This window comes from Carettochelys insculpta, chromosome 9 (genome assembly GCF_033958435.1).
Source record: "Carettochelys insculpta isolate YL-2023 chromosome 9, ASM3395843v1, whole genome shotgun sequence".
In the NCBI taxonomy this organism is placed as follows: Eukaryota; Metazoa; Chordata; order Testudines; family Carettochelyidae; genus Carettochelys; species Carettochelys insculpta.
The window spans coordinates 58,933,611-58,959,762 of record NC_134145.1 but is presented as its reverse complement, the minus strand read 5'-3'; the positions used below and the strand labels follow the sequence as shown (position 1 = coordinate 58,959,762).

The 26,152-nt window shown below is 41.5% G+C and overlaps 2 protein-coding genes across 2 annotated transcripts in view; one reads left to right on the top strand and one right to left on the bottom strand.

The window, feature by feature from the left end:
- Positions 1–777: 777 nt before the first annotated feature.
- Positions 778–6,386, top strand: CENPL (centromere protein L). Its single transcript, XM_075003320.1, has 3 exons — positions 778–927; positions 1,878–2,129; positions 6,075–6,386. The coding sequence occupies exons 1-3, from the start codon at positions 778–780 to the stop codon at positions 6,144–6,146; spliced, it is 474 nt and encodes a 157-aa protein (XP_074859421.1). The 3' UTR covers positions 6,147–6,386.
- A 2,078-nt stretch (positions 6,387–8,464) lies between these two features.
- The window catches only part of KLHL20 (kelch like family member 20), a 30,162-nt gene continuing 12,474 nt past the window's right edge, over positions 8,465–26,152 (bottom strand). Inside the window, exons 4-12 of the mRNA XM_075002812.1 lie at positions 21,554–21,712; positions 20,277–20,371; positions 17,308–17,423; positions 16,651–16,834; positions 15,732–15,875; positions 15,230–15,363; positions 14,366–14,574; positions 12,302–12,408; positions 8,465–10,317 (exon numbers count right to left, since the gene is read on the bottom strand). Coding sequence (XP_074858913.1) covers positions 10,233–10,317; positions 12,302–12,408; positions 14,366–14,574; positions 15,230–15,363; positions 15,732–15,875; positions 16,651–16,834; positions 17,308–17,423; positions 20,277–20,371; positions 21,554–21,712 — 1,233 coding nt within the window. The 3' untranslated portion in view covers positions 8,465–10,232. The remainder of the gene's footprint in view (positions 10,318–12,301; positions 12,409–14,365; positions 14,575–15,229; positions 15,364–15,731; positions 15,876–16,650; positions 16,835–17,307; positions 17,424–20,276; positions 20,372–21,553; positions 21,713–26,152) is intronic.

Below are 26,152 nucleotides of genomic sequence, written 5' to 3'. Positions count from 1 at the left end.
TTACCATGAAAACAGCACTCAAAGAAAAACAGCCTTGATAAGCAAATTAATCAAAACCACCTTCCCATGTGCTAAAGACTTAAAGCTGAATTCTTCAGCTAAGCTAAAAACCTTCATCAGGATTTTCAGTTTGAAGTCACTTGGGTACATCTCAAAATTCTACCCATAAGTATAGGTTTAGAAGCTTAATTTTCTAGACATTGATTAAAAAAAAAAGTTTTGATCTGTTTATAAAACAATTTATAGTGACTCTGTTAATCAATTGTAAATCTAAATTTCTCATGGTATGCAGTCTCTCTAATAAACTTTTCACTGTCAGTTCAAAACAAAATTCCTTTAGTGTTCGATTTAATGCTTTTAAAATATTTTTAAAAATAAAACTACAACTCTAGCTCAGGCACTTGTGCACATACTCATCTTTAAGTATATTATTTCCTTTCATATGAATAAAGTTATAGTCAGTTGCGCAAGAGTCTGCAGGAACAATACTGTACCTTAATTTTCAATACCTGTCTCTTGCCTAAAGCATTTCTATAAAATTCAAATAAGAGACCTTACCATTCGTGGCATATGAATTTGAAGGGGACATAAATTTATAATTTAGTTTGTCAGTTTGAATTAGTTTTACAAAGATGCAGTGTGATCAGAATCAATTATTTATAAATAATTTAAGTGATTTAAAGTAAGAATTTAAATCACTCCAGCCTAACTATAGCAAGTTTTCAGTCTTTGGGATCTTTCCACACACAGGAAATGGACACCACTGAACCCGGAGGTATGACCCCTTTAGGAAGAAAAACTGCAGAGACTGGAATCAACTTGACCAGTGCTACTCGTTTTTCAAGAGGTTTGACATTCATCAGGTCACATGCTTTGTTTGGTCAGAGCCCAAGTAGGCGAATAATTCCACAAACTTCTTTATTGCAGGTGGGCTTTTAATAGTTGAATATAATTAAAAAAACATGTCTCTCTATATATATCTTAAATGAACCATCATGTCTTATTTGACTTTATCTAACCATTATATTGTTGAATAAAACTGTCTCATTGTAATTTCTATTTTTGATTGGCTATTCTCCTAAATTGCAATTGCTTAGATATTCATTGTGCTTTTCCTGAAAGGAACGGGCTTCAAAATTTTTAGAGCATTCTGCTAATTGTTGTGGGAGTCAGCAACCAGACTGAAAGGGTAGAATAATGCAATGAGATGAATTTAAAGGGGGAAAAATACTCCTGGAATTCATCCTCTTTGTGAAAAGGCTTTATACATATGGTTAAATAATGTAAAAAGGGATGTTAAACAGTTAACTGGTAAACATACTGGTGCGTACCAGGCTTTCTGGTATACTTGCCACTGAACTCCAGAGGCAGCCAGCCTTCCTTGCCAAGCTTACTGGGAAAAGGAAAGGGTGTTGGGATAGCTAATAAGTTGCTATTACTAGACCTTGTTTGAGGATGCTCCTTGAGCATCTTCACTGTTGGCCCTGTTTATTGATCACTGCTTGTGCACACTGCAGTGAATGAAATTAACCTCGTATTTGTCAGTTCCACTCCTGTCCCCTAGCATCTGAACATGAGCAACAAAAACTGACAACTCTGGTCCAGTTTAACTGTGCTTTAGTTTGGCAAAGCTATGAATTGCAGCAGAGGCACTTAAATGGTCTTTGGCACAAAGGCAGTACTGTATGTGTCTTTATCAGCTTCCAAACCTGAACTGGAGTCTTTTTATAACCCTACGGGCTAGAAGCTTGCTTTTTCTGAAATAAACCCTGAGCTTTTGTTCATCTTGCTAAGACTCACTATGCATCTATTTGGAAACTTAGACTGGATTGTATTCTGGAGAACAGCCACTCTGAATATTGTTTTCTTGATTCCAGGAAAATGCTGATCCTCAGAAGATAGCATTCCTTCTACGCAAACAATGGACTTTATATAGTGTGACCCCCATGTACAAATTTTCTTATGGAAGTCTGAAGGAGTATGCTAGACTTCTGAGTGCCTTTGTTGTGGCTGAAAAGCAGAAGGGACTTGCTGTAGAAGTGGGCAATGATCTTGGTATCAAAGTGACTATGTCCACCCTTTTAGGACTGAAAGGTACAGATCGGGACCAGGTTGCAATCCTCGTTCAGGTAAGAGCTGCAGCTACCACTGTTGATAGCAACAGCGTGTCTTAACACTTCTGAATTGCCTCACTGTAACATCTTAATATATTTCTGGCTGCTACTGACTTCAGTGGGAAAAGGACCTAAGCGTAATATTGCAAATGTTGTCTTTAAATAATGACTAAAGTGGCACCTACCCTTTAAGGCCCTACCAATTTCACAGCCATGCAAAATATTTAATGGGCTGTTAAGTCTGGCCTTTTGAATGCTTTTACCCTACACTATGCAGATTTCATAGGGGAGACCAGTGTTTCTCAAACTGGGGTGGGGCCCTTACCCAAAAGGGAGTTGCAGAGGGATCACAGGGTTATTTTAGGAGGGTCATAGCACTGCCACTCTTTTGGCTGCCTTCAGAGCTGAGCAACTGTACAGCGGTAATTGTAATGCTGACCAGGTACCCAGCTCTCAAGTCGACACCCCACCAGCAGTAGTGCAGAAGGAAGAATGGTGCAGTACTCTTTCATATCTGGCATTCTCTCTTCTGGAACTCTCAAATAACCAGCATTTTAACCACAAGTAAATTTTAGTTATGTTTTCTGTAAGTACAGTATAATGAAAGTAAATACAAATAAATAGAGCAAATACAATATAAGTTTACTGTGTACAATACTACTGTTGCTGGTAAATGAAGTACTCTGCATAAATTTTTGTTTTTTCCTTAGTGTTATGCATAGCTAGGTATACCTCTCTATTATCCAGAATATTTGAACATCCAGCAATCTCCCGGTCCCAGGGCTGCTGGATATGAAAGAGTTTACTGTAATATCATATTCATGTCACCCTTACTTCTGTACTACTGCTTTCAGATCTGTGTGACCATGGAGTGGCGGCTGCTAAGATTCCAGCTCTGCAGCCAGCAGCGCAGAATTAAGGTTGGTAATCCCATAACATGCCATCCTTACTTCTGTGCTGCTATTGGTGGATCAGTTCCTGGTCAGCAGATGCCACTCTCCAGCTGTTCAGCTCTGAAGGCAATGCTGCTGCCAGCAGCTGTGCAAAAATAAAGGCAACAATACTGCAACCCCTATACAATAACCTTGTGACAACCCCACCCCCTTTTTGGATCAGGACCCTACAATTATGGCACCGTGAAATCTTAAATGTCTGAAATAATTTTACAGCTTTTAAAATCCTATGACTGTGAAATTGACCAAAATAGACCACAAACTTGGTAGGGTCCAATGTCATAGAAACTGGTGCAATGCAGTGTTAAAACTTGTGATCCTGAGCCAAAAATCTTTAAATTAGGAGTCAAACCCCGAGAGCAACTTCAGCATTTCTGAAAATTAAACCATCAATTTGAGTGGAACTGACTCCTGTGGTTCTCTTGCTATTAAAATGGGATATTGGGGAACATGCTTGTGCTTTAGCAAACCTTACTAGGATCAGTTTCAATTTGGCTAGGAACTGTCAAATGCACTATAGAATTTGAGAGATGCAATACAGACATCTTTTCTTTCAGATTGCGTCAAGATCTCAGCTCCTACCTGAAAATGCAGAAGACAAAGTGGTATGGTCAGGTTGGTTCTGCTGTATATCTGGAGATGATCTTTTGGAGAATGTACCAGAGGACTTTACCTGTTTATCTTTGTTCCTTGCAAATGGGGCAGAGAGTTACACAGCCATAATTGGCAGTTGGTTTCAGAAGACCTTTGACTGTTATTTCAGTCGTTTAACCATCAGCCCACTCAATCTTGCGTGGATGGCTGCTATGTGGACTGGGTGCAAAGTTGACAGTCATATGGCTGCAACAGAACTTGTTTTCTCCGTACCATGCAGTCCCCAGTGTCTGGACATTTCATATGCCATACACCCCGAGGATGCAAAAGCCTTATGGGATACGGTCCAAAAAACTCCAGGGGAGGTTACTCAAGAAGAAGTGAATTTATTTATGGACTGCCTTTACTCTCACTTCCATAGACACTTTAAGATCCACTTGTCAGCCACAAGACTGGTGAAAGTCTCCACTTCTATAGCCTCAGCACACTGTGATGGGAATATAAAGGTATTAAATTGAAATTCAACTATGAGCTTTTAATTAACACTGTTTTACGTAATATTACTAAAATAGACTTTCTTGACCAGAAAGAGATCTGTCCCTAAAATTGAAGGCTACTTGGTTCTCATAATTAATTTTCCCCCTTTTAAAAAAAAATCAATTAAAAATGTCAGTTTCTATCAGACGTAACTAATTTCTAGTGGGTTCCACAACACATCTGGCAGTTGTGCAGTCAATATTTTGTATTGTGGTGGAGCCCCCGTCATTGTGTTGGGTTCTGTACAAGCAGAAAACAGAGAGCCCTGGCCTCCTTTTGGCTAAAATTTGGATTTAATAATCCCAAACTTCTACAAAAATCTGTGGCCAGTAGAAACTACAATCTACTTTTTTTTTGTTAAAACTTTTAAAAAAGATAATCCCCTTGTATTTGTGTATGTATGTATTTTTTAAAGTGACACTGTGGGAGTAATGAATCAGTGTCTTCCAGAGATCTGACTTCCTGCCCAGGGGCAGGAAGCTCTAGGGTCCTGCTGCCATGGGCAACTCCCAGAGCTGGCCAGCCACTGCAAATGGTGTGGGGACTTGGTGGCAAAGCTGCCTATTTTGTTACAGATATTTTTAGTAAAAGTTAGAGTTCCATGAATGTTTCTGTATTGCCTGAAACTTAGAAGTGACTCTTATTAAAAATATCCCTGACAAAAATCTTAGCTTTATTTATGTGCTATTACAGTATTGGGATTGAGATTAACATTGAAATGACTGGTATATTTGCACTGTCCAAGAGGGGAGATAAACAAACACAGTTTTAGTATTTTTTAAACTAAATGATCCAGTGTATTAGCAACATAACTAAAGAAATAAGTTTTAAACTTGGCAGCACCCTTGTTTGTTAGCTTCCAGTCTTAAATATTTTTCTCATTTCTTGGCTGCTTTCCCTATTTTACAATTGTCTCCAGGAGTCTTGCCTCAGTTAGTGGGTAGGAAAATGTGCCATGGACCACCTTTTATAATGTGAGCTCTTCAGGGCAGGTTCTGCTCATTTCCACAGTGTTCAACACAATGTGGCCCAGTCTGTGTGTGATCCTTAGGCATTTCAGCAATACGAATGTTCAGTTAATAACTTGTCAGGTCTAGCTAGAGTGATGGAAAGTGCAGCGGGATCATAACATGTATCACTACAAAAGTGAGTTGACAAGAGGGTGGAGGAACAGAGTGTCCCATTGTTGTTGCTTTTTCCAAGGAGGTGAGGGCATAGGCACTGACTCTGGGGGTGCTCCAGGGCTGAAGAACCCCTTGGAAAAAATCAGTGAGCACCCACTAGCAGTCATGAATTTTTTTTATTGGTCCCTTTCCCTCCAGCAACTCTCTGTGCTGGCACCCCCTCTGCTCAATTCCTCTGCTTCCCTCTGCAGCTGTTTCCTGGTGGAAAAAATTGTTGAGGCTCTGGAAGGGAGATGTGAAGATGCTCTAGGGGGAAGTTGTTGACAGAGTCAGGACTGGGGGGAAGGGATGGGGTGGGCCTGTGGTGGAGGTGGGGAGTCAAGCACTCCTGTCTAGAGCAGAAGTTCAGCACCTATGAGTTGAGGGGACACAATGGCTGGGACGTCTCTTGCCATTTTTCAGAGGAGGTGGGAACAGTGTCACTTGAGCTGCTGATCTTCTCCTAAGATGGGACTGAAGATCAGAATGGCCCACATGAAGAGGAAGAGCTATGATGCTAGCCCTCATGTATACTCAGCAGGAGGTATCCTATAAACAGATAGGGAAATTGCTTGATTAGGAGTTTAATCTACACTGCAAATACTTCAGTGCTCTGCTTTTATTTAAATTTGTAGAAGATAGACAACAGCTATCAGTGATTTAAATAGCTTATTGTGTTTCTGTTCTGACTACAACTAATGATTTTCTTGCAGATACTACATAGCAAGCACTTAATGGGAGTGTTGATGCTGCTGACAGAGCTGGCGATATCACAGATTCAGTGAAACCTTTTACTGTACAGCTGCTGTCCTCAAGAACTTATTACAGATGCTCTGCTTGGATTACATTAATTTCATCTGTAGTAATCTCATGTTTGTGAGACATTGACTGCAGAAAGCTGGCTTTCCTGCAGATTTTTTAAGCCTCCACACAAAATGTCAGTTTACAAAGTGAAAACCTAGTAGTTTCATTTGACCTCATTGGTTCCTGGACTGAAATCCACAAGGGGTAATGAAGCAAAGAGGACCAGAAGAAGATCCACGCACATTTTTGTTATAATAAAAAGGTCATATCAATAAAGTAACATTTTGTAATGGCTTTTAAATATTACTCAGCGGGTCAGGCATAAGAGGGAATGCTGCTCCTGCACAGTTCAGGATCAGTGAGTCTCAATCAACACACCACTGTGGCCCCCATGACTGCCTGAGCTATACATGTAGTATATTATGTAGAGGTGGCCCACATAACACACACAGCTGATCAGTGGTCTTCAATGATAACAGCTTGAGAACCATTGGCTTAACTGGTGGGTGGTGTATGTAATGCAGGGCAGATAAGTCTGGGTAAGGGATTAATTTCCGCAAGGTTCAGAAATGTGTCCATGTTTGTGGAGTGAACAGTGAGTATTCAGAAAAAACAATCAGTATAGCCTTGGAATCAAAGCACTTGAAGGAGACCTGTCTCCAGTTCTGCTACTAGTGACCTGAAGCAAATCACTTCTATGCCTCAGTTTACTCATCTACAATAAAGGCTACCTGCTACATTTCATAAAGCAGTTTGAAATGTCCAAAAGACTATGGTAAGGTGAGAATTTTCCCCACATTGCAAGTAGTGTGTTTTTTTCCTCCATCAGTGAAACCAAAGTCCTGATTATTTCTCTCACCTAAGTGCAGCTGTTTGTGTAATACTTGAATTAATTTTGGGTTTATGTTTGAAGAGACTGGGAGCTTAGTGGCAGCAGGAGCAACCTTGTACTTTTCAGGGTGGCTGTGGTGAAACCAATAGAGGAATGTGTATGTTTTAAAGGAAGCTATACCAATCCTTCTTCATGTATAGAATTGTTGCATCACAGCAATTAGGGACAGCTTAAAAACTTGGATGACAAATGTCAACCTCTTACTCATCATTTGTTGTTGCTGAATGTACCGGTTTCTGAATCAACATAAAACCAGAGTTCTGCTCACGCTCTGTTACCTGTCTAAATTCACGCTCCTTTAGTTAAATATTCTTTACATAAGAACTGGTAAATAGCAGCACAGGTGTTACTTAAGTACAGTGCTACCAACTCAGGTACCCTGGTGCTCTTGAATTTGTCTATATTTAAATACTTTGTGGTACAGACCATTTTGTTGTTTGTACAGCACCTGGCACAATAGGTATGACTATGGCTCCTAGGTGCTACTATAGTACAACTACAGACAGGTGCTCATAAGGCTTGATTTGCAGGAGTGCTGGGCCCTTGTCCATTCCCACTGATCCACAGCTGCTTTTGGATGAAAGGCACCTCATCTTTTTTTTTTCCAAAGCCTAGTTTCATAGTCCCATTTTTGAAAATTTTGGTTTTCATTTTAAGTAGTATAGGTTAAACCTCTTTAGTCTGGAACCCTCATGACCGGATGGGTGCCAAACAAGGCAATTTGCTGGACCATGGGAAGTCAATATTGTCTACAACATTACCAACACTTCCACTGCTTACTGGGCTCTTAGACATTTGGGGTAAATTAGAGCGAAATAACAGTTCAAAACACTGAGAACCAGGACTTGTGCCTACGCAAATTTTATGGGACCACAGGAAACTTGGCAACATGCACGATAAGTGGTTGTCCAGATAACTAAAACCATGCTGGATTATGGCTGTTGCTGGACAAGAGAGGTTCAACCTGTAGACTCTAGCCCTTGTTTGCAAGAGACCAAAAATGAATACAAAGTTTGGCTGCTTCATATACTCCTGTTTATGCTGAGTTTGATTGTGAAATCCAATGACAACTTGCCCTGCTGATCAGTTTAGAAGAAAAGTATAACTACTACATTTACTCCACACCTGCTGTCCTTATGAACACTCCCCAACTATGCTTGGTGTGGTAAGTAGAGAGTTCTTCCTGACTCCAATTTGCAAATCAGTTTAGCCCCTAACATTGGAGAAGTGATTAGCCCCTGTAATTTTAATGGAGTGTGCTAATAGCTTGTTATGTGTCCTGCTGTTATCAGAGATGGTGAAATGTACCTGATCTTTTTCTTGTGAAGTCAAAGGAAACAATCAGGCCCTAAAATTAAACAGTTAAATTCATCCTTCTACTGCTTTACACAAAAAACAAGCAATTAATAACAGCATAAAAGAAATTTATTAAGGTAACACTACTATTTATACAAGTTACTCATGCTAGAAAAAAAGCATAAATGATACATGTAAACAATTGTTTACAGAATACTTTGTTTTTCCTTGTAAAGGTGCAAATGATCTTCAAATGTAAACACACAAGAATGCCAACCTTTGAGGGGCTTTTGTTTAAAAAATCTGGTTTAATGATCTATTTTTATTAGGAGGGCGTTCTTTTCTATATTGTCAAGCACATTAAAGTGCTGAGTTAACAAGAATCACACTGTACTGAGATGTTACCACTGCTCTTTTAATATCAAGGATGTACATTCCTACCACCCTTTAAAATTTCTTTAGTAGTTTAGTAGGTATGTCTGAAGGTTACCTCAGTTAGATCATATTCTTTCAGTCTGGAGCTTAACAATACGAAAAACTTGTCTTGCTTACTCAAGCCGGATGGCAGAGTGCACCATCGCTCTATGCACTCACTAAAATAGACCCCATTACTCACAATGCAATTGCACACCACCTTCTCCAAGAGTCTATCAAGCAGGCCTCATACCTCTCCAGCTCTAAAGCCAACATAAGGTAGTGCATAAAAATTCACTGAAGGGAGGTACCAGCTGATTTTTATCCAAATGTTTCCCTACTGGGAATTACAAAGAAACAGGAGAGAGAGGAAACATCTGATTCTGATCAAAGCATTTTTCAGCAGGAACTGTCTCCATAGCAGTGAGTGCCAGGAAATTGCAGCTGTATCTTTCTAGATTCTCCAGAAAGAGCATTAGACAAGAATTTGTAATTCTAGAGACAGCATGGTACAGAAATATTTTTAAATGACAGCAAGAAGTGCTCTCAAAAGGGTCATACAGGGAAACCGTAGATCCTGAACCTTTGTACCACACATTGGAAAAATGCATAATTTTGGAGTCAAGTTATTTTTCCTCTTTCAACCCCAACCTCATTCTTATGTATCAGTAAATCAGCAAAGAGGGGAATTCCAGTCCTGTTCCTTATCTCCCCAAAAAAATGACCACATACTCAGGACACCGATGTTCACAGCTCCCACACTTTAAGGCCCAAGAGGTTTGGCACTACAGCATCCCAAGTATGAAAGGATGTTGCCCTGCTCCAACTATCAGCCTATCAGAGCCCTCATATATATGTATACAGATATAAATTAAAAGAGATGGAGTCTTTTACTGTGAGTGATACAAAGAAAATACACAATACAAATTAAATGAAAAAATAAATATACTCTGCACTCAGAAAAGCTTCTGTGCAAAGGTGGCACCTTTCAGGTCAAGTACTTTTTTTTTCTTTTTAAATGAAGCTCTCTGTAAGTAAGGCAAAAGCACTATCTTCAGTATCGCTTTCCTCTTTCGCCCAGTGCACGCACGGATGCCCCTTCTACTGCTCACGGAGGAAACATCCTCTTTACCAGACTCCTGGCATGGCTTGCAGTTCCAGGTCATCATTTATACTAAAGTAACTTTTACAGTTCAGTTCATTCAAAAAATTGAGAAACTTTAGGAAAAAAAATATGGACATAAGCAAAGCTTCTAGTTGTGGTTCCCTGGAGTCTGACAAGATGGTCTCCCATGGGGCGTGTGTGCTCAAAAAAGTCATTTTATGTATAATTCCATAGAAAGAGGCACCGGCAAAGAATTAAGGTGGAGCTATATTTCACTAGAGCTACACAGAGCTCCAGAGTCAGGAAGTTTCTTCAGTTTGTATAGGATTGAGAACCAAGGGCTTGCGCTCCATTAGACGCTTACCATATATGAGATTCACAATGTGTCATTTTGATAACGCCTACACCGCCTCCCAGTCGACGATAATTCATTCCACCATACAACCTGCAAAGAAAAGATGCTGCTGGTCATACTGCTTAGGCTCTTAATTCATTGTCTTCTCTGGTAAAAGAATGACCACAGCCTCTGCAGGCAGCATGTGCACTTCAGCACAAGTGCTGCTCTCCAGTCAAGGTGATGCCTGTGATTAAGCCATAGGATGAGTAAGGCAGGGGCCCCCAACCTACACAAACATATCTTAAATAAATACCGTATTTACTTATATATGTATCACCCTTGATGTAGACACAGCAAATGTGTTTTGGCAGCGATTCTATGGGCTGCATTTGGCACTCTGGCTATACTTTGGGCAAGCTTGGAGCAAGGGTAAATCTAGATGGGGCACAGCTAATTTCAGATTCATAACTGCTTTATACTACACACAGTTGAACAGACCAGTGTCTAATGCATTGCTAACAATCTGTTCTCTCCACGCTGTGATACTGAAATGGTGCCCACATTTCACATGGAAATCTGAGCCCTACTGGCTCCCACTTCCTACTTCAGCTGCATGCTCCTCTATGTGCTGATGCAATTACAATCTCCTGGAAGAAACAGGACAGTCAGTGGCTGTCTCCAGTGCCTCCCAGTAACCCCAGATGACATGTCAAGGATTTCGCAGTGGTGCAGTGCAGACAGGAGAAAACTTCACATAGCAAGAAGTCCAGCAGCCAATAAAAAGAGGGAAGATTACAGGAGACATCACCAGCTTGTAACAAACAAGCTAGTATCTTTAACAACGACCCATATTAGCTACAGACATGCTTTGGCTAGCACACCATACTGTACGTCCTGTCACTACTGCCAGGGAGAGTGGCTGTCACCAACCAGTGACTCCTGGGAGAATTCTGCACCACTGCATGAAGCATAGCAGCTTGAGTCTATGAAGTTTTGTTAAATCTGCAGGGCCAGTAGTTAGAAAAATCTTGTTTTGACACGTGGATTGAGCAGGTCTGGTATGAAACCACTAGTGGAAAATATGCATTGAAAAGAGAGAAGCTGTTTTTCCAGAACCACTTTTCTGACTATAACTGTGCTTGAAACCATCATTTGAATAGTAATCTAATCAGTCTAGAGTTTCTGATCCCTATTAATATCTTTAAAAGAGATTTGCTGCTTTAAAAATCTATCAGAGTGCATGAGATAGGAAGAAACTAATCTCTTTGTCGCATTGAGTTGACATTCCAGTACAGTGTGTTCCAATGGCTCACCATGCAACTAAGTCACATCTCTGGGCCTCAGTTTCCCCAACCATATGATGGCAAATCAACACTTCCCTACTTCCTAATGGCACTGAGGTTTAATTCACTACAGTGGTAAAGATCTTTGGGATCATTGGGTGCAAGGCACTATAGTAGGATCACATCTATTATATTCAAAATGAAGATGGTAGAGGGGACTTCGAGCACAGAGAGTGTAGTTTCAAGAAAGGACAGCTGCAGGCTTCTCCCTCACGCCACTATTTCCAAAATGGCTGTTACTTCTCTGGTCAGACACGCTGGGGAGCAATGGACAATACACAAACTGGATCACAGTGATGCTAAAGACCGGTCAAATATGGACTGTTTTAACACTGTGGAGGTTTGCTAGCTCCCTTTGGGAAATGGCTGCACCATGAGACTTCCCTGCTACTGCTACAGTCAATCAGCACTGAAAAGCGACAGCATTGTCAGTGGCAGCTATTCCTGTCTCCTTTCTATCAGAAATACATTCCAGGTGCATATGGGTGGCAAAGAAACAATTTCTCCACCTCTGTTATTCAAAAAGTGATCCTCTCGCTCATACGGGAAAGCGGGGAGTGGCCTCGTTATTGGACATGCTTGCTGCCTGCTTCAAAATAAGCCAGTTAAGTCAGTCAAGTCAACCAGACTTCAAGTAAGATGAGGCACAACACATTGCTACTCTGCTGGGAAGACTCTAATCATAGGTGTAAGTTAAGCAGGCGTGCCTCAGGTTTGCAATTTCACAGTTTCATGAATTGAAAGGTTACCTCCATGTGTTGGCATCAGGATCAAACACTTCAATGGTCTTCAAGTATGTTGTGCCATCGAAGCCTCCCACTGCCATTAGCTGGCCGTTCACAACTGCAAGGCCAACCTGGAAAACCACCACCACAGATTTTATTCATGCTTTATTGCAGCTCTTGAAGGCTTGTTTCACAAGAAAAACACTTCAACAAAAGTTCATTCAATCATTCTGCTGGGTCAAGCATTGGGAAGATGTCAGTACATGGCACACACTTTCCTGGAGGCAATATGGGTAGAGAGAATGGACAATTGTATTTCAGTATTTTTTTTATAATCCAAATTTAAAAACCCAGCATAAAATTGTATTAAACTAGAACATTTCAGTACAGATTCCCCCACAATACCTGGCTACTTCCCTGAGATGCTGAATAGCATCAGCCAAAAGGAAAAGAAAATTAGACCTCTCCCACTGTGTTGGAGAAGATGAAAGATGTGTTCTGCTGCTTGGGGCATTGACAACTGTGTCACACTCTTGTTAGTAGAACGTTGATTTTACAAGTGATTTAAATATCACCACTCACAATGATACATTTACCATCATGCCCCACGGACTGGGAGGGTAAAAGCAGCCTGGGTTAGATAGAATGAACAAGACCCTCATCATACTCAGTACAGTTTGAGTTGTACTGACACTGATTCCAGAGCCAGGAGCAGGATCCCTTTGCCATTTGCTTGGAGGACCTCAGTGTGATGCTAGCAGCCCAGACACCTGCTCCTGCCCAAGTTGGAAGCATTAGTTTAAGAGCGGACAGCCTCACAGCTGGGGATCAGACCAGATATATGTTAATTTTGCTCAAAATAGACATTAGTCTTATAAGAATTTATTTTGTGTTTAGAGTCTATTAAATGCTTGTACGTTACTGTATGCATTATTCATCACATTTATGTCAGTATTCCATGCTAAGAAAGTATGTACATTTTACTTTGTAACTTTGAAAACGTTTATACCAAACTTGTAAACTCAGACATGGGAATCCCCGACCACCCGAAAGGATTACCAAAATCAGACAGGCCATCAAGGATCATTGTGATACAAAGGGTTGTTTAATTGGCCCAATCAACCCTGGAAAAGCAGCATCCAAGGAAGCTCAACCTGTAACCTTAAAAGATGAATGAAGGAAAGAAAACAAGTCACAGGAAAATGTTCCTTCCTTGTTTTTTTTTTTTTTTTGGTTGTGTGAATTCTGAAGGGACAGAGACTCTAAACTGAAGACAGAGATTCCTAGGGGCTGCCTCTTGGGTCTTCCTGAAAGTCACTTTGAATTGAGAGATCATGACAATTCTGTCACTCTTAGGATTTAGACGGTAACTAAATTTGTGTGTTTATATTTGGTTGCTTAAACCTGTAAATAACTTGCATTCCTTTTTCCTAAACAATAAACTTTCAGATAGCTCATTGCAGGAGTGGCTGTAGGTGTTGTCTTTGATGTAAGACCTAGGGTACCAAGTGATCTGAGAAGACCTGTTTCCTGGGACTGGAAGCAACCTGCACGTAGTGTGACTTTTGATGTAAGTGACCACTTTTCACTAAGTCCTATTTGTCTGGATGACAAGAGAGACTGAAGAGCTATCAGATTCATTTGCTAATTCTTCCAAGCGCATGCTAGGACATGGCCTGTGCATTTAATGGCATATTCTTTCCTTGAATGGTTTCTGATGTTATTGGGAGGGAGGTTGTGGCTACTTACCAAAGTAGTACATTCAAGAATGCCCCTGCTTTTGAATTAAGTGCTTGTGACTCAGTGCTAGTGCTCAAAACTCCTGTGGCAAGAAGGGGCCTAAAAACAATTCCTCCTTCCCAGTTGAATTAAAAAGTTATCATCACTGACTCACCCCTTGCAGTATAGGAAGCTACTACGGCTACATCTTGTATGTCCTTCTGGGCAACGTGCTTTGCCTTTTTAAAAAAAAGATTTCCCTCTTTGGTGAAGGAAATGTGAAAGAAGCAAGAGATGAGCAGAGCCCTTCCTTATGCTCCAGCTAAGTACCTATGCACAGCACAAGCTGGCAAATGAAGCAGAACTCACGCCGCTCCGCCGTGATGTCATGGCCACCACAGGAGACCACTGGTTGGTTCTGGGGTTGTATCTCTCAGCACTGCTGAGCTCTGTGGTGTCATCTCGGCCTCCCACAGCATAGATCATGTCCTGGTATACTGCACAACCCAGATGCTTCCGTCTGGTTCCCATGGGAGCTATCGTGTGCCAGCGGTTCTCCTGGGGATTGTAGCGCTCCACTGCGGAGAAAGTCACATAACAAACCTTCAGACACCATCTAATACCCTTCTATTAGTGGCTTTATGCTTCTCTCCTTGCCATGGCTCAGACTGTAATGACACAACATTCCCTCACGCACCCCAGAAACTTACTGTGTCAGTGTGTCACAATCCACTCTGCTTCTCCCTGCTTTCTCTGGTAGGCTTGCTATTCCCTCCTCCTCTCCCCAAACCCAGTTTGAAAAAGACAGGAAATCCACATGCCCAGTCATGAAATGCACCTCATCTGAAGAGTGACCACCTGGAGAAGCAACAGCTGGTCTGTACTTCCATCTACTCTGGTGATAGTGACCTTCAATAAGCATCTTACTGCTCAAGCCAATGAAGACAAGAGATATTGCAGAGATGACACACTGGCTCTTTGTAGGCAAGTGCTAAGCAAATGCACAAAGTAAGTGCCTACTATAACTTCCTACTAGACACACAACCTACAACATACAACCAGCTAGCAGTGATTAGGAGGATGGGTACTAATGTATAGCAAAATCAGCTTCAGGTGAATAGTCTGTTCAGAAAACAGGTCATATATCGGCTAGTGATCTGGGGAAGGCTGACGAGGAAAAGAACAGGAGAACGGAAGATACTGGTTGAAGAGCAGCATGGATAAGTGACATACCTGTATTGAGAGGGGATGTCCCATCAGAGCCTCCCACAGCATAGAGAAAGCCCCCTAACACAGCCACTGCCACTCCCAAGCGGCGCGTGCTCATGGAAGCCACCCGAGTCCACTTGTTTTCTTTTGGATCATACCTGCCACAAGATAAAGCAAAAACCTGTTGAGCTTTCAAATATACGCATCAGGCCCCATTCCCTTGGGAGCTGCATCAAGCAACCAAAGGAACCCAGGGAACCATATTTCTGACAGGTCCACGTTCAGGCAGCGTACTACTAATATGTCTGTTCTGGTTGGAACCTCTAAAAGCGGTTCAGCATATGCATTTGGTGGCAGTTAGCTGTTGTTGGCTGGAATTCAGGTTAAACTAAAAACACCCATCTTCAAATGGAATAGTTAAAATATCCACTCAGCATGTCACCTCCTTTTCAACTCACCTGCACCAACTGAATCTTGTTATGAGATCTTTCCTTCCCCTCCCCTCCCACTTTCTTATTGTTAATACCTTTCCACAATGTTGAGACAGGAGACACCATCCTGGCCGCCAACAGCGTACAGATATCCCCCAAGAACTGCCACTCCAACACTGGTCCTGCAGGTACTGGTGGGAGCCACATCGCTGCTCCACTGATTCGTCTTCGGGTCATACCTAGGAAGTGTGTCAAATACTTCAAGTCTGCAATGCTTATCTATAGAAATCTCCAGTTCCCTTGTGGTTTGGGATTAGTGGTGCAAATGACTGAAGCTATAAAGGTAGAAGGATGAAAGTCCTTAGTATTTCCAATGCAAACCTCAATTTCAGTTACAGTAAAATCTCACCTTAGTAAGAAGTCATTCTTGGAAAAGTTATGGACCACGAAAAACTGATTCCGCTGTATTTTACTTTAAATCACTGGAGTTTTCAAATGCCTAAATTTGATCTCCATTCCTCCTCCCTTGTAGGTATTTTGAGGGTTCACATAATTCTTTATGCACCAAACCCAGAAAAAATATGTCTGAATAGTCTTCCCCACCTTACAAACAAATATAAGCCTGTAGTCTCACTTTCATGAGCAACATTAAACCAAGAACCAAGACGTGCATCAGGAAGTTACAAAGATAGCCATAACCAACATAAACTACAGGCAGGCCCACTCTTACAATTCATTTCTCTACTCACTGAGCACTCAGAGCAGAAGTCTGATTAAGATTACCATTAAATTAGGCATATAAATCTGAATGGTGCTATAACTGACGTCCCAGTTCAGTATGTGGCTAAAGAAGCTCAAAAAGGCTTGTAAGCACGCCCACGTATGAGGTGGTTCACTGAAGTTCATGCAACGTAGATAGGGTAGATATAGGATTTCAGCCTTTCAGCATATCTGTATCACAGGCACCATGTTTTGCATGCAAGTTAATCCTGCAGTGTTTGGCTGGAGACCCACCTCTCTACACTGTTGAGGTAAGAAGAGCCATCATGGCCTCCCACAGCATACAGGAGGTCATCCAGAACACTGACTCCAACTCCACAGCGCCTTTTGCTCATGGAAGCCACCATCCGCCACTCATTGGTTTGCGGGTCATAGCGCTCCACACTGGAAATTGCATCCCCACTGCACCAGCCTCCCACTGCGGGAATCAATGGAAGAAACAGTGTTAGGGCCATCCACCAACCTCTCATACTGTGTGCGCGTCTCCAACAAGTTATCCATATCTAGCTCTTCTGCCCACAGGTGCTTCTTACATGCTACTCCAAGCCAGTCCCTCAGAATTATTCACTCAAAGACTGTCAGTAAGAAAAGAGGATGGGATTTAACAAGTGCCTAAGTGAGCTGAAGAGCAACAAATCCCCGTGAAAGTCAAGTTGTCTCAGCATATGTATTATCTTAGCGTTACCTAAGTGCCTGGGGAGTTCCAGTCACGGGCCAGTAACCCACTTTGCAAGATGATGCAAGACAGGAAGAAAATGTAGTTAACTGAAAGAGTGGGGTAGGTAATACTTCTGAAGATCTGACAGTCAGGGCTGGCCATATGGGCTAACCTTGAAACAAAGAGCATATAGATTTGGATCTCACAGCCAAAGCTTCAGGCACTGTCCACACCTGCAAAGAGCACTTCTCCACAGCGTATGGGTTTGCGTGGTCGAGTTCTTGGACCCTGCATCAGTGGCCGCTCTTGGGGCAATAGCAGGTAGTTCTTAGCTTCATCCACCAGGTCCCTGGGCAAGAGAAAACATTTATTCTAAAGGCCTGTGGGACAGTGGCATTTTTGAGGAAAAAGCACTATTTGGGACATGCTGTCCTTAAAAGCAGCCAGCACCAATCACATTACAGTTCTTGTCACACTAAATGGAACATGTGTAAGTTTTATTGTACAAGGCACGCAAAAGATTTACCCAGCATTGCTTAGGTCCTTCAGGACAAGGAGTGTAGGAGTAAGGATTTGGGGGTAAGAGGGGCTCCGGTGATTCAGGAATGAGGGTTGGGGGGTGAGGGGGGCTCAGGGCAGGGTCTGTTGTGTTGGGGAGGTGCTATAGTCAGGGATGGGGGGTAGGAGGTACAGGGGCCAGCAGGGGCTGCGGTGACCAGGTGGCAGCTCCCCAGGGCTGACCACCGTGAAGGACATGCCAGCTGGGTGGTGGGTGGGAAGTTTACCTCCACCCATGTTCCAAAGGTGTTATAGCTGTCCTGGCCCCCATTTCTGTCCCCCTGCCGCCCCCGTGTAGTTACTACACAGTATAAGTGTCCTTGCTAGCAACCCCCTCTCTTCCTGTGTTGTGAAAAATAAGTCACGTTCCAGACACATCCCATTGTCCTGACACAATCAAATGCTGACCTTGCTTTAGTTATTATAAGAGGAAGCTGCATACCAAATTTGGTGGTCCTGGCTCTTACCATTTAGGAAAAGTTCTTGAACAAATGGAGAGACAAGACTCACTCACTCATTCACAAAGTCTCGCAAATATATAGTAGATGATTTCTCTTCAATACTCATAAAACAGCAATTGTCTTGCTAACCAAAGGCCTAATGCAAAGCCCATTCAAGTCAATGGAAAGACTGCTATTCATTTATTTCTCGGTGGAATAAATTGGAATAAATCCTAGCTGACAACATTAGATAGGCACCAACATTTCATCAGTGTCAACACTAGATATGACTAAGAATGCAAGACACTGTGGTTAACATAAGGATTCTGCTATTTTAACCATGCCAACAATAAGCAGTTAAAAAAAAAATCAATCTGCTGTAAGATCACACTTTCTAAGAAATTATTTTGTTTAGGTTCAAAATATGGGTAAAAAACCCTATGCACACAACATCTACAGATGGAGACAGTATCAAGGTGATAAACATTTAATAATTCAGCTTTATCCACCTCACCCAGCCCCCGACCCACTATCTATCACCCTGCAAATAATTCTAACCCCGACCAACTTCAAATCAGCATTCTAAAAGTTTTACTCAAACAAACTGCCACAAAAAAGTCTCCACCTTCTCCCCACAAAAACTTAGCCCCTTCCAAAGTATTATACCCAGACAAAACAGAGGAAGGGAACAATTAAATTCTCCAAGAGCAACAATTTTGTGTATATAAAAACACTTGGGCTTCAAAGTCCGATTTCATAAGCCTGCAGCATTAGAAGAGGGGAGCTTTATGTCACTGGAAAGGGGATTTGCAGCTTCCCCATAATCCTAGTCACAGGTTCCAAAACTGTGGGTTGCATCCCAAGGATGGGCCACAACAAAGTCTCAAGTGGTCCATCAGCACAACTGCATTGTGCAATCAAGCTCTTAGTAAATATTTAACTCTGTGTGACTCTTGTAATTTAAGAAAAAAGCTATATAAATGTACTGTTTTGAGCTGTATATGTTGGACACAGTATAGGAAAAAAATACTTTTTATTTATAAAATAAACAAGCTGCAATACGTCAAGTTTAATTTTCATGAGTACAATGGTGATTTCACTTCACGGTAATCTAGTAATGTACACACTGTCCAACATTTAAAATTGTTAAAAAAGGCAAGCAATATTTCAATCTGATGTACAGCTTTTTTTTTTTTTTTTTTTTTAATAAAGAAAATGAGAAGGATGTCTGAGTTCTCCTTTACCAGATCGACTGAGTATCATAGTATAATTGTTATTTTATATTTTTATTCAGCATATTTAAATTATTTTCCAGTCAGTAGAGAGCAGAATTGGATCTTTACTTACACTGCACAGAAATTCACATTTTACGTTAAAAAATTAAAACAATATAGTGTTCAAAGTTGGACAACTGCTTTGTTTTAAAATCAACAACTTTTTCCACAACATTGTGGACATTATAACATTGAACAATAAGCAATGAAACAAACTGTACATTTATACATTGCGTTTTCCCTGCTTGAATGCCACATCTTGCTCTCCACATTTTTTAAAATAAAGTATCGTTTCAATAAAATAGTTTGGTTTCAAAGATCTTGTAGCATTTTTTGGAGTGCATATTGCCAGGGATTTCTGTCAATGCAACTTTTACATTAAAATGGAAAGGAAACATACACATTATTTATAGGCCTATAGTTTATACATATGTAATAATTAAATTTAATATCTTTTCCTCAAGAAGTGTGAACAGTGGGTCACAGTGCCTATCAAGGCTGCACATTTGGGCTCCAGCGGAAAAAGTTTGGGAACTCCTGGCTATGCTAGTCATTACAAACATGAAATTTTCAGATAAAGAAAAGCTGTTTAGGTTGTTTAGATTACGGCTTCAGTTGATTTTGTGAAGGGCGATTTATCAAAAGGGTAAATTGCCTACCCAAACTTTTCTCTCCCACCAAAATAATGATTAAAAAAGCTCCTTTGAGGGCATACTGTAACTTTTATACAAATAAATACTTCTTTGCAATATAGTGCTCTTCTATTTCCCCTCTACCCAACCCCAGAAAAGGTCGCTGGTAAGTGTCACTCTAGTCTTGCCACTGATAAATCACAACATTTTTGGACTGCAAATATAGCTAAGGCACCCGTGGGAAGTGAAATTCATATAAGTGCACTGTTCAAATTTTGCTCTTTCCAGCAGGACTTACCTGCATTCTTCATCACTCTTAATAAGTGGATCTGAGCCAACTGTACCCACCAGGAACTTGGGACTGAGCAGTGGCAGACGGACATGTTGCAGCACCTATGAGATAAAATAAAACATCATTATAGACAACACACGTGTCTTACAGATGGAGGGAGCAGTCAAAGAGAGAGCAATGTTGGCTAATTTGTTCCCACTTGCTTTGTGATCCAGTTAAGTTATAATGCCGTCACCAGGGCAGAAAGATTAGCAACAGGAGAGTAATAACAGTTCCAACAGCAATTCAGATCATGGCATTCTAACATAGTGTAGCTTTTTGTTTACAGCACCTTTGCAGTTTCAGTAAGGCAACTTAGGTATTCAGGAAGATAACATCAGATTTTTAAGAGAGTTGATCTAATGGGACTGCTAATGGATGAAACCAACAACCTGACTGAAAATCCTTAGCAGACTGCAGATGTCTACATATGTTGTCCTAAGCACTTATTTTATTATTTATTTACCCCTTAGAGTGTACACTGTATGGTACTGTACATGAACTACAAACATCCTAAATAGCTAACACTTTAAATGCACACGTGGGTATATCAGAATTCAGAATTAAAAACAGATGAATATATGGTCCTACAAGGGCCCAAGGAGGTATTAACTAGAGCTGACAGGAGAATGCCAATTTTGTTTCATGTCAACTTTTGAGAGTTTTCAATAAATGCACTTGTGCTGAAATGTTAATTTTTGGATCAAAAATGCAAAGTAGGGCAGCAAGGGCCTCTCTTCATTGTATATTATTTCTTATCAGAAAATCCTGGAACTTAGAAACCTTCCTCTCAAACAGTTTGTTAAAATTGGTAACACCTCTGCAAAAATTTCAGCTTTGACAAGAGAGTACATTTCATCAAGACTGTCCTGAGCAGTTCTTGAATAAACACTTGAACATCAAGGTATAAATCAGCTGCTGGGTGTTAAGAAACTTCCCTGAGGGCAGGCTAGTCCATTCACTGTTCTCTGAAGAGTCTGCTACTGATCACTGTGGGAAATACAACTGACCAGAGGACCCTGGGGTTTGATTTAGAAAAGTAAATCTTATATTTCTATCTGTAGGCATTTCTAAAGGGCTCATTACAAATGTAACTGGACACTGGACATACAGGTCTAGCTGACCGGAAAATATAAATGTTCTAACACATCAGGAGGGAAATTATTTCCACTGCTTACACTGACAAAATCCAATCTCCCTCTCCTTGTACAATGCAGATGCATGTGAACCACACTCAAGGTTACCTGCGGTAGCTGGGGTCGCCTCTCCTGAATGCTGTACTTTACCCAGGCCATCACTGCGTTGAACACCTGCTCCTCGCTGCGAACATTCAACTCATCACTGGATATGATATCTATGAGCTGATTGGCTGGAAGAAGCATGAATTCCTCACTTTCCATTACCTGTTCAAAGAGATGAAGATAAAGAAAAAAGGTAAGGAGAGTGATCCAAAACATTCTCTGCAATTGGACTCTTCCTCAAGGTTAAAGGAGAAAACCTTCCCTTCAGATAGGATCAAATAGTCTGAGCAGTAAGGTGCTGACCACCTTCCATTTCTGCTGGTGGAAGTGGAGAATCCTCAGTGCCTCACAAAATGGGGCCCCATCGGTGCAGTTCATACAACTTTTCGACTGCAATGCACATAAATGGGTAATATAGAGGTTCTGTAAAGTGATAAATCACGGAATTCACTAATCAAGTTTTAATATTCAGAAAAGCAAAGCCAGCCTCTTCATTGGCCATGAGGAACCCATTAAACAAAAGAAAAATGTTCTGCAGCAGGTAGACATTTGAAAGGCAAGCTGCAGCAAAACAAAGACTTTTTACATGTAGTGAAATAGTAATCCAAATTAGAACTCAAGGTAAAAGAGTCTCAAAAACAAATTACCAGAGACATTGTAGATATGTAGGAAAAAAATCTTCCTCATGTTGATTTGTAGCAGAATGGAAACTGTCTCAGGACAGCAGATGGACTCATATAATCCTACCTCTGTCTCTTTCACTGTCTCTAAATATATACACTGAGTGAGAGAGTGCAAATGGACGTAAGAGGGAATCAGAGACTTTGGAAAACCCCAAGGTCTGATCTCCTATGAAACATAAGCTCCTGACGAGCTGCAAACATGTTAATAACTTCTTCTGTAGCCAAGATAAAAAGAAAGTTTCTCTGAAGACTCTGGCTGCCACTAAAAGATCTAGGAGTTTCTTCTCCTTCCTATGCACAGACCCGATAATAGCACAGTGAAAGCAATGCACTGCACAGCCATGCTGCAGACTGGAGACCTTTCTGGGTGCTTATGGAGCTATGACACATTGAATATCATGCTCAGACACTCAGATAAAAGGGCAATGGGAGAGGCATCACAAGCTAAATAAAACATAATTATGGACACGCCACAATTGCTGACACACAACCCATCTTGCACACAAGTGGGCCCACTTTCTACCATGGCAGCTGGGAGTGAGGCTCAGCAGCATGAAAGTGCTTGAACACTGGCCTTTCCCAATAAGTAATGTGCATGCAAGAGCTCTGCTTCCTTGCTGCAAGATTTTAAGCACAACATAAATACATTCTCTGGGCAAAGATTTCCACTCTTCTTGTGATCAGCTGCAGGGTCCATTTAGTTACTTCAAGAACTGATTGAAAAACTTGTGTGCACTAGAAAATACCCACGATGCTCACGGGAGAATGTGTCTAAAAGCGACTCAAGCAGGCAGCAAAGTCACAGTTGTCAGACTAGCTTCCAAAAGTCACAGAAGAAGATGAGATTAAGTTGGTTCACAATCTACCTGAGCCCTGCAATTCCACTGCTGGAAGAGGAGGCGGAAAGTAGGCTGCCAGCATCTCTGTTGAGTATGCCTCCCAACTCCACAAAGAGTCACTTGTGCTTAGGGCTGGCCCTGACCGTTGCAAAGTGTCTGTCTGAAAAGTAGCAGAATACTACATGCAGCAAAATCGCATAACTCTCCAGTGTATTTCATAATGGGAGATCTTGTGAGTAGGGATGCTATCAATTAACCAATTAACTGGCAGGTGTTGGAGCAGCCCCCTGCTCAGCACTGGCAAGGGGTTGCTCCAGCCCCAGGGGCAACCGCAGGTGGCGGGGGAGTGCTCCAGTGAGGCTGAAACAGTCCACTTCTGTGGCAGGTGCGGGGTTGCTGCTCTGGCACAGCCAGGCTGGAGCAACCCCCCTTGCCAAAAGCAGGGGCTGTTCTGGCCGGGCTGGAGTGCTCCTATCTGTGGCGTCCCCGGGCTGGGCCGCTGTAGACAGGGGCTGCTCTGACTGTGCTGGAGAGCTTCTCACCTCCGGCAGCGCCACAGGCAGGGATGCTCCAGCCAGGCTAGAACAAATCCAGTTCTCAGATCACTGCAGGAAGGGGCTCTCCTGCCCATCCACAGCAGCCCCTGTCCATGGGAGGGAGGGGACTCGGGTCCACTAGGACTGAAGCAGCCTCCCGCACTCATTTAATGGTTAACTGGTTAAACCTAGTGTTTAACTGGTCAATTCATAAAATGGGATTTTACATCCCTACTTGTAAAATCCTGACAGTAATGCCAGTGCTTCTGACAACTGAGTCGCTGCCTCTGTGTACTTGGCGAGCATACATAATTTAACAACTGCATCATTAAAAAATTCTAATCACCACCTTTGCCCCAGTGTTCCAGACTATTATGTGGCTAAAATGAATAGACTATTTGGCTACTTCCTTACTGAAAGCTTATAAGCCTACACAAGGTCTTGAATGGGCAACACTACTGTTTTCATGCTGAGCGTAATCCGGAGAATTTATCTGACAGTATGGGCTGTGATTATTTTATTTATATACCAGACAACATGGCTCATCATCACAGAACAAGTGTCTGAAAGTAAAATATATGTAAGAGTTTTTCCTACTGACACAAAGGCATGAGCCCTCCATGCCACAAATTGGATTTTTTCCTCCCTTGTACACGTTAGGGAGAGAACAACAAATTATGCAGGAACAAACTTTCACAGAACAGAGGTGCTAATAGATTCATTTCCACAGTATATGCATGAGATTCACTAGGGCAAATTAAACTGGCTAGGTCTACACTACCAGGGACCATCACTCCACGTTACACAATTTCAGCTCCATAAATCCTCATTCTGGTGGAATACTGGAGTTGACTGGAGAGCACTTGGTGGTCAATTTATCACGTCTATACCAGATGTAATAAATCAACTCCCACCGGAACGACTGCTGCCCCTCAATCCGGAGAGCAGTGTAGACAAGCCCCGAGAGGAATGGAAAACTCAGAGAAATACTCTACCATGTAATTTATGATGTAATGTAGCAATCTACACAAAAGTTAACAGAACCAGAAAGATAGCATAGTAGAGGACATGGACTAATTTAAAGACTATACACAAACTAATTGTCTGGCTTTGCCTGGCTGTGTAGTCCTCTGCATTGCCAAGCAGGAGATTCCATACTTTGTTTCATTGTCAGTTTTACAGAAGTATGTTCATCCAATCCCTGTAGAGGAAAAAATGTCTTGCATTACTTATCAGTCTCTATTATGGCTTACTGATAAGCCACGTAACTGCATTCAACAGGGGATTCGGATCCATTCTTCAGGTGGAAAGAGGATGGTTGCAAAGATGGTGGCCCCAGTAAGACGGGGAAAAAGATGAAGGAGAAAGAATAAAAGAGGAGAGAGTTCTTAGGGCTCTCATCAAGACATGAAGAGGCAAAAAATAATAGCATCTGCCCCTTCCAAGTTTATGTGAACAGTTTGAGTGAAGGGGGGGAAAAAAAAACCCTCCTACAATCATGGCAGCAGCTTTCTAAAGGCCACACTTCAGTTTAGTAATTTATACACTAATACATTTGAAGAGGAAGCTTTTCTTTTATTTTTTGGAGGCCGAAGCTTTTGTGCAGAATGTAATCTGACCTGAGAAGGGAGAAAAAAGACTATGAAGACAGGGAGTTGGCTGTAGTAGGAACATAAAGGAGAAAAGATTCCAATGGTAAGAAGTTTCATAACAGTGTCAAATTTCAGCTGCAAGTATCAATGCTTGAATATTTCAACACAAAAATACTGGACTTAAAAAAAAAACAAACGGGTTTTAGAGGCTTGTAGTCATACTTTATGCAAAATAACGCAGCGCTGGTAACTGAAAATGCCAAGCATTAATAATAAACTGGCTGACTACCATCCCTCTTCAAGAAAACAGCAGAAATAATGCAGTCCAGAGAAAATGTGGAGTACAACAGCTAACCAGAAGCTTGGATCTGAAAAATTCTCTCACTGTTGGTAAATCATGAAGTTCTATAGGATGTAGTCTCCTTTTTAAAAAAAAAAAAAAATCTCAGTTTCTAGCCCTTATATCTGAGAACAAAGCCTTCCAAATGCATCTGAGCATAATAAATTGATGCAGGGTCTTCAGTAAGCCTGTCTGCCCCTGCTCTTAACTTACTAAGTGGCAAAAGACTGAAATGAATACAACTCTGGTCAGTTTCACATGCGCCCTTCAGAAAAACCTGTGCCTCACAACCAATCTGTCAATTACATAGTGCTGTGGTTTGGGAAAGTATTAAGGTGATGGCGCAGGCACTGAAGTTATTCACAAGGGAAAGGGATCCAAAAATTGTATCAGAGAAACCAATAGAGTAGGAGTAACTCCTCTCAAACTTCCTGGCTGCTCTGAGGGGTGTAAAGGAGTGCAGTAAGCAGAATAGGTACCAAAGCTCCTTCTCCCATAACGGCAGTACAAATTCAAGTTCAGAAATCACCTTGCCAGAGGCTGACATAAAATATATAGCCCCCATACCACCAAGCAGTGATCAGGAAAATTATCCTGATAGTAAATGCAGCC

What these genes read in the sequence shown, in the direction of transcription:
- CENPL (XM_075003320.1), top strand. Translation starts at nt 778, where the DNA reads ATGACCCCTTTAGGAAGAAAAACTGCAGAGACTGGAATCAACTTGACC. An exon ending in CACAAACTTCTTTATTGCAG is followed by an intron (nt 928 to 1,877) that starts GTGGGCTTTTAA and finishes TCTTGATTCCAG; the next exon opens with GAAAATGCTGATCCTCAGAA. An exon ending in AGGTTGCAATCCTCGTTCAG is followed by an intron (nt 2,130 to 6,074) that starts GTAAGAGCTGCA and finishes ATTTTCTTGCAG; the next exon opens with ATACTACATAGCAAGCACTT.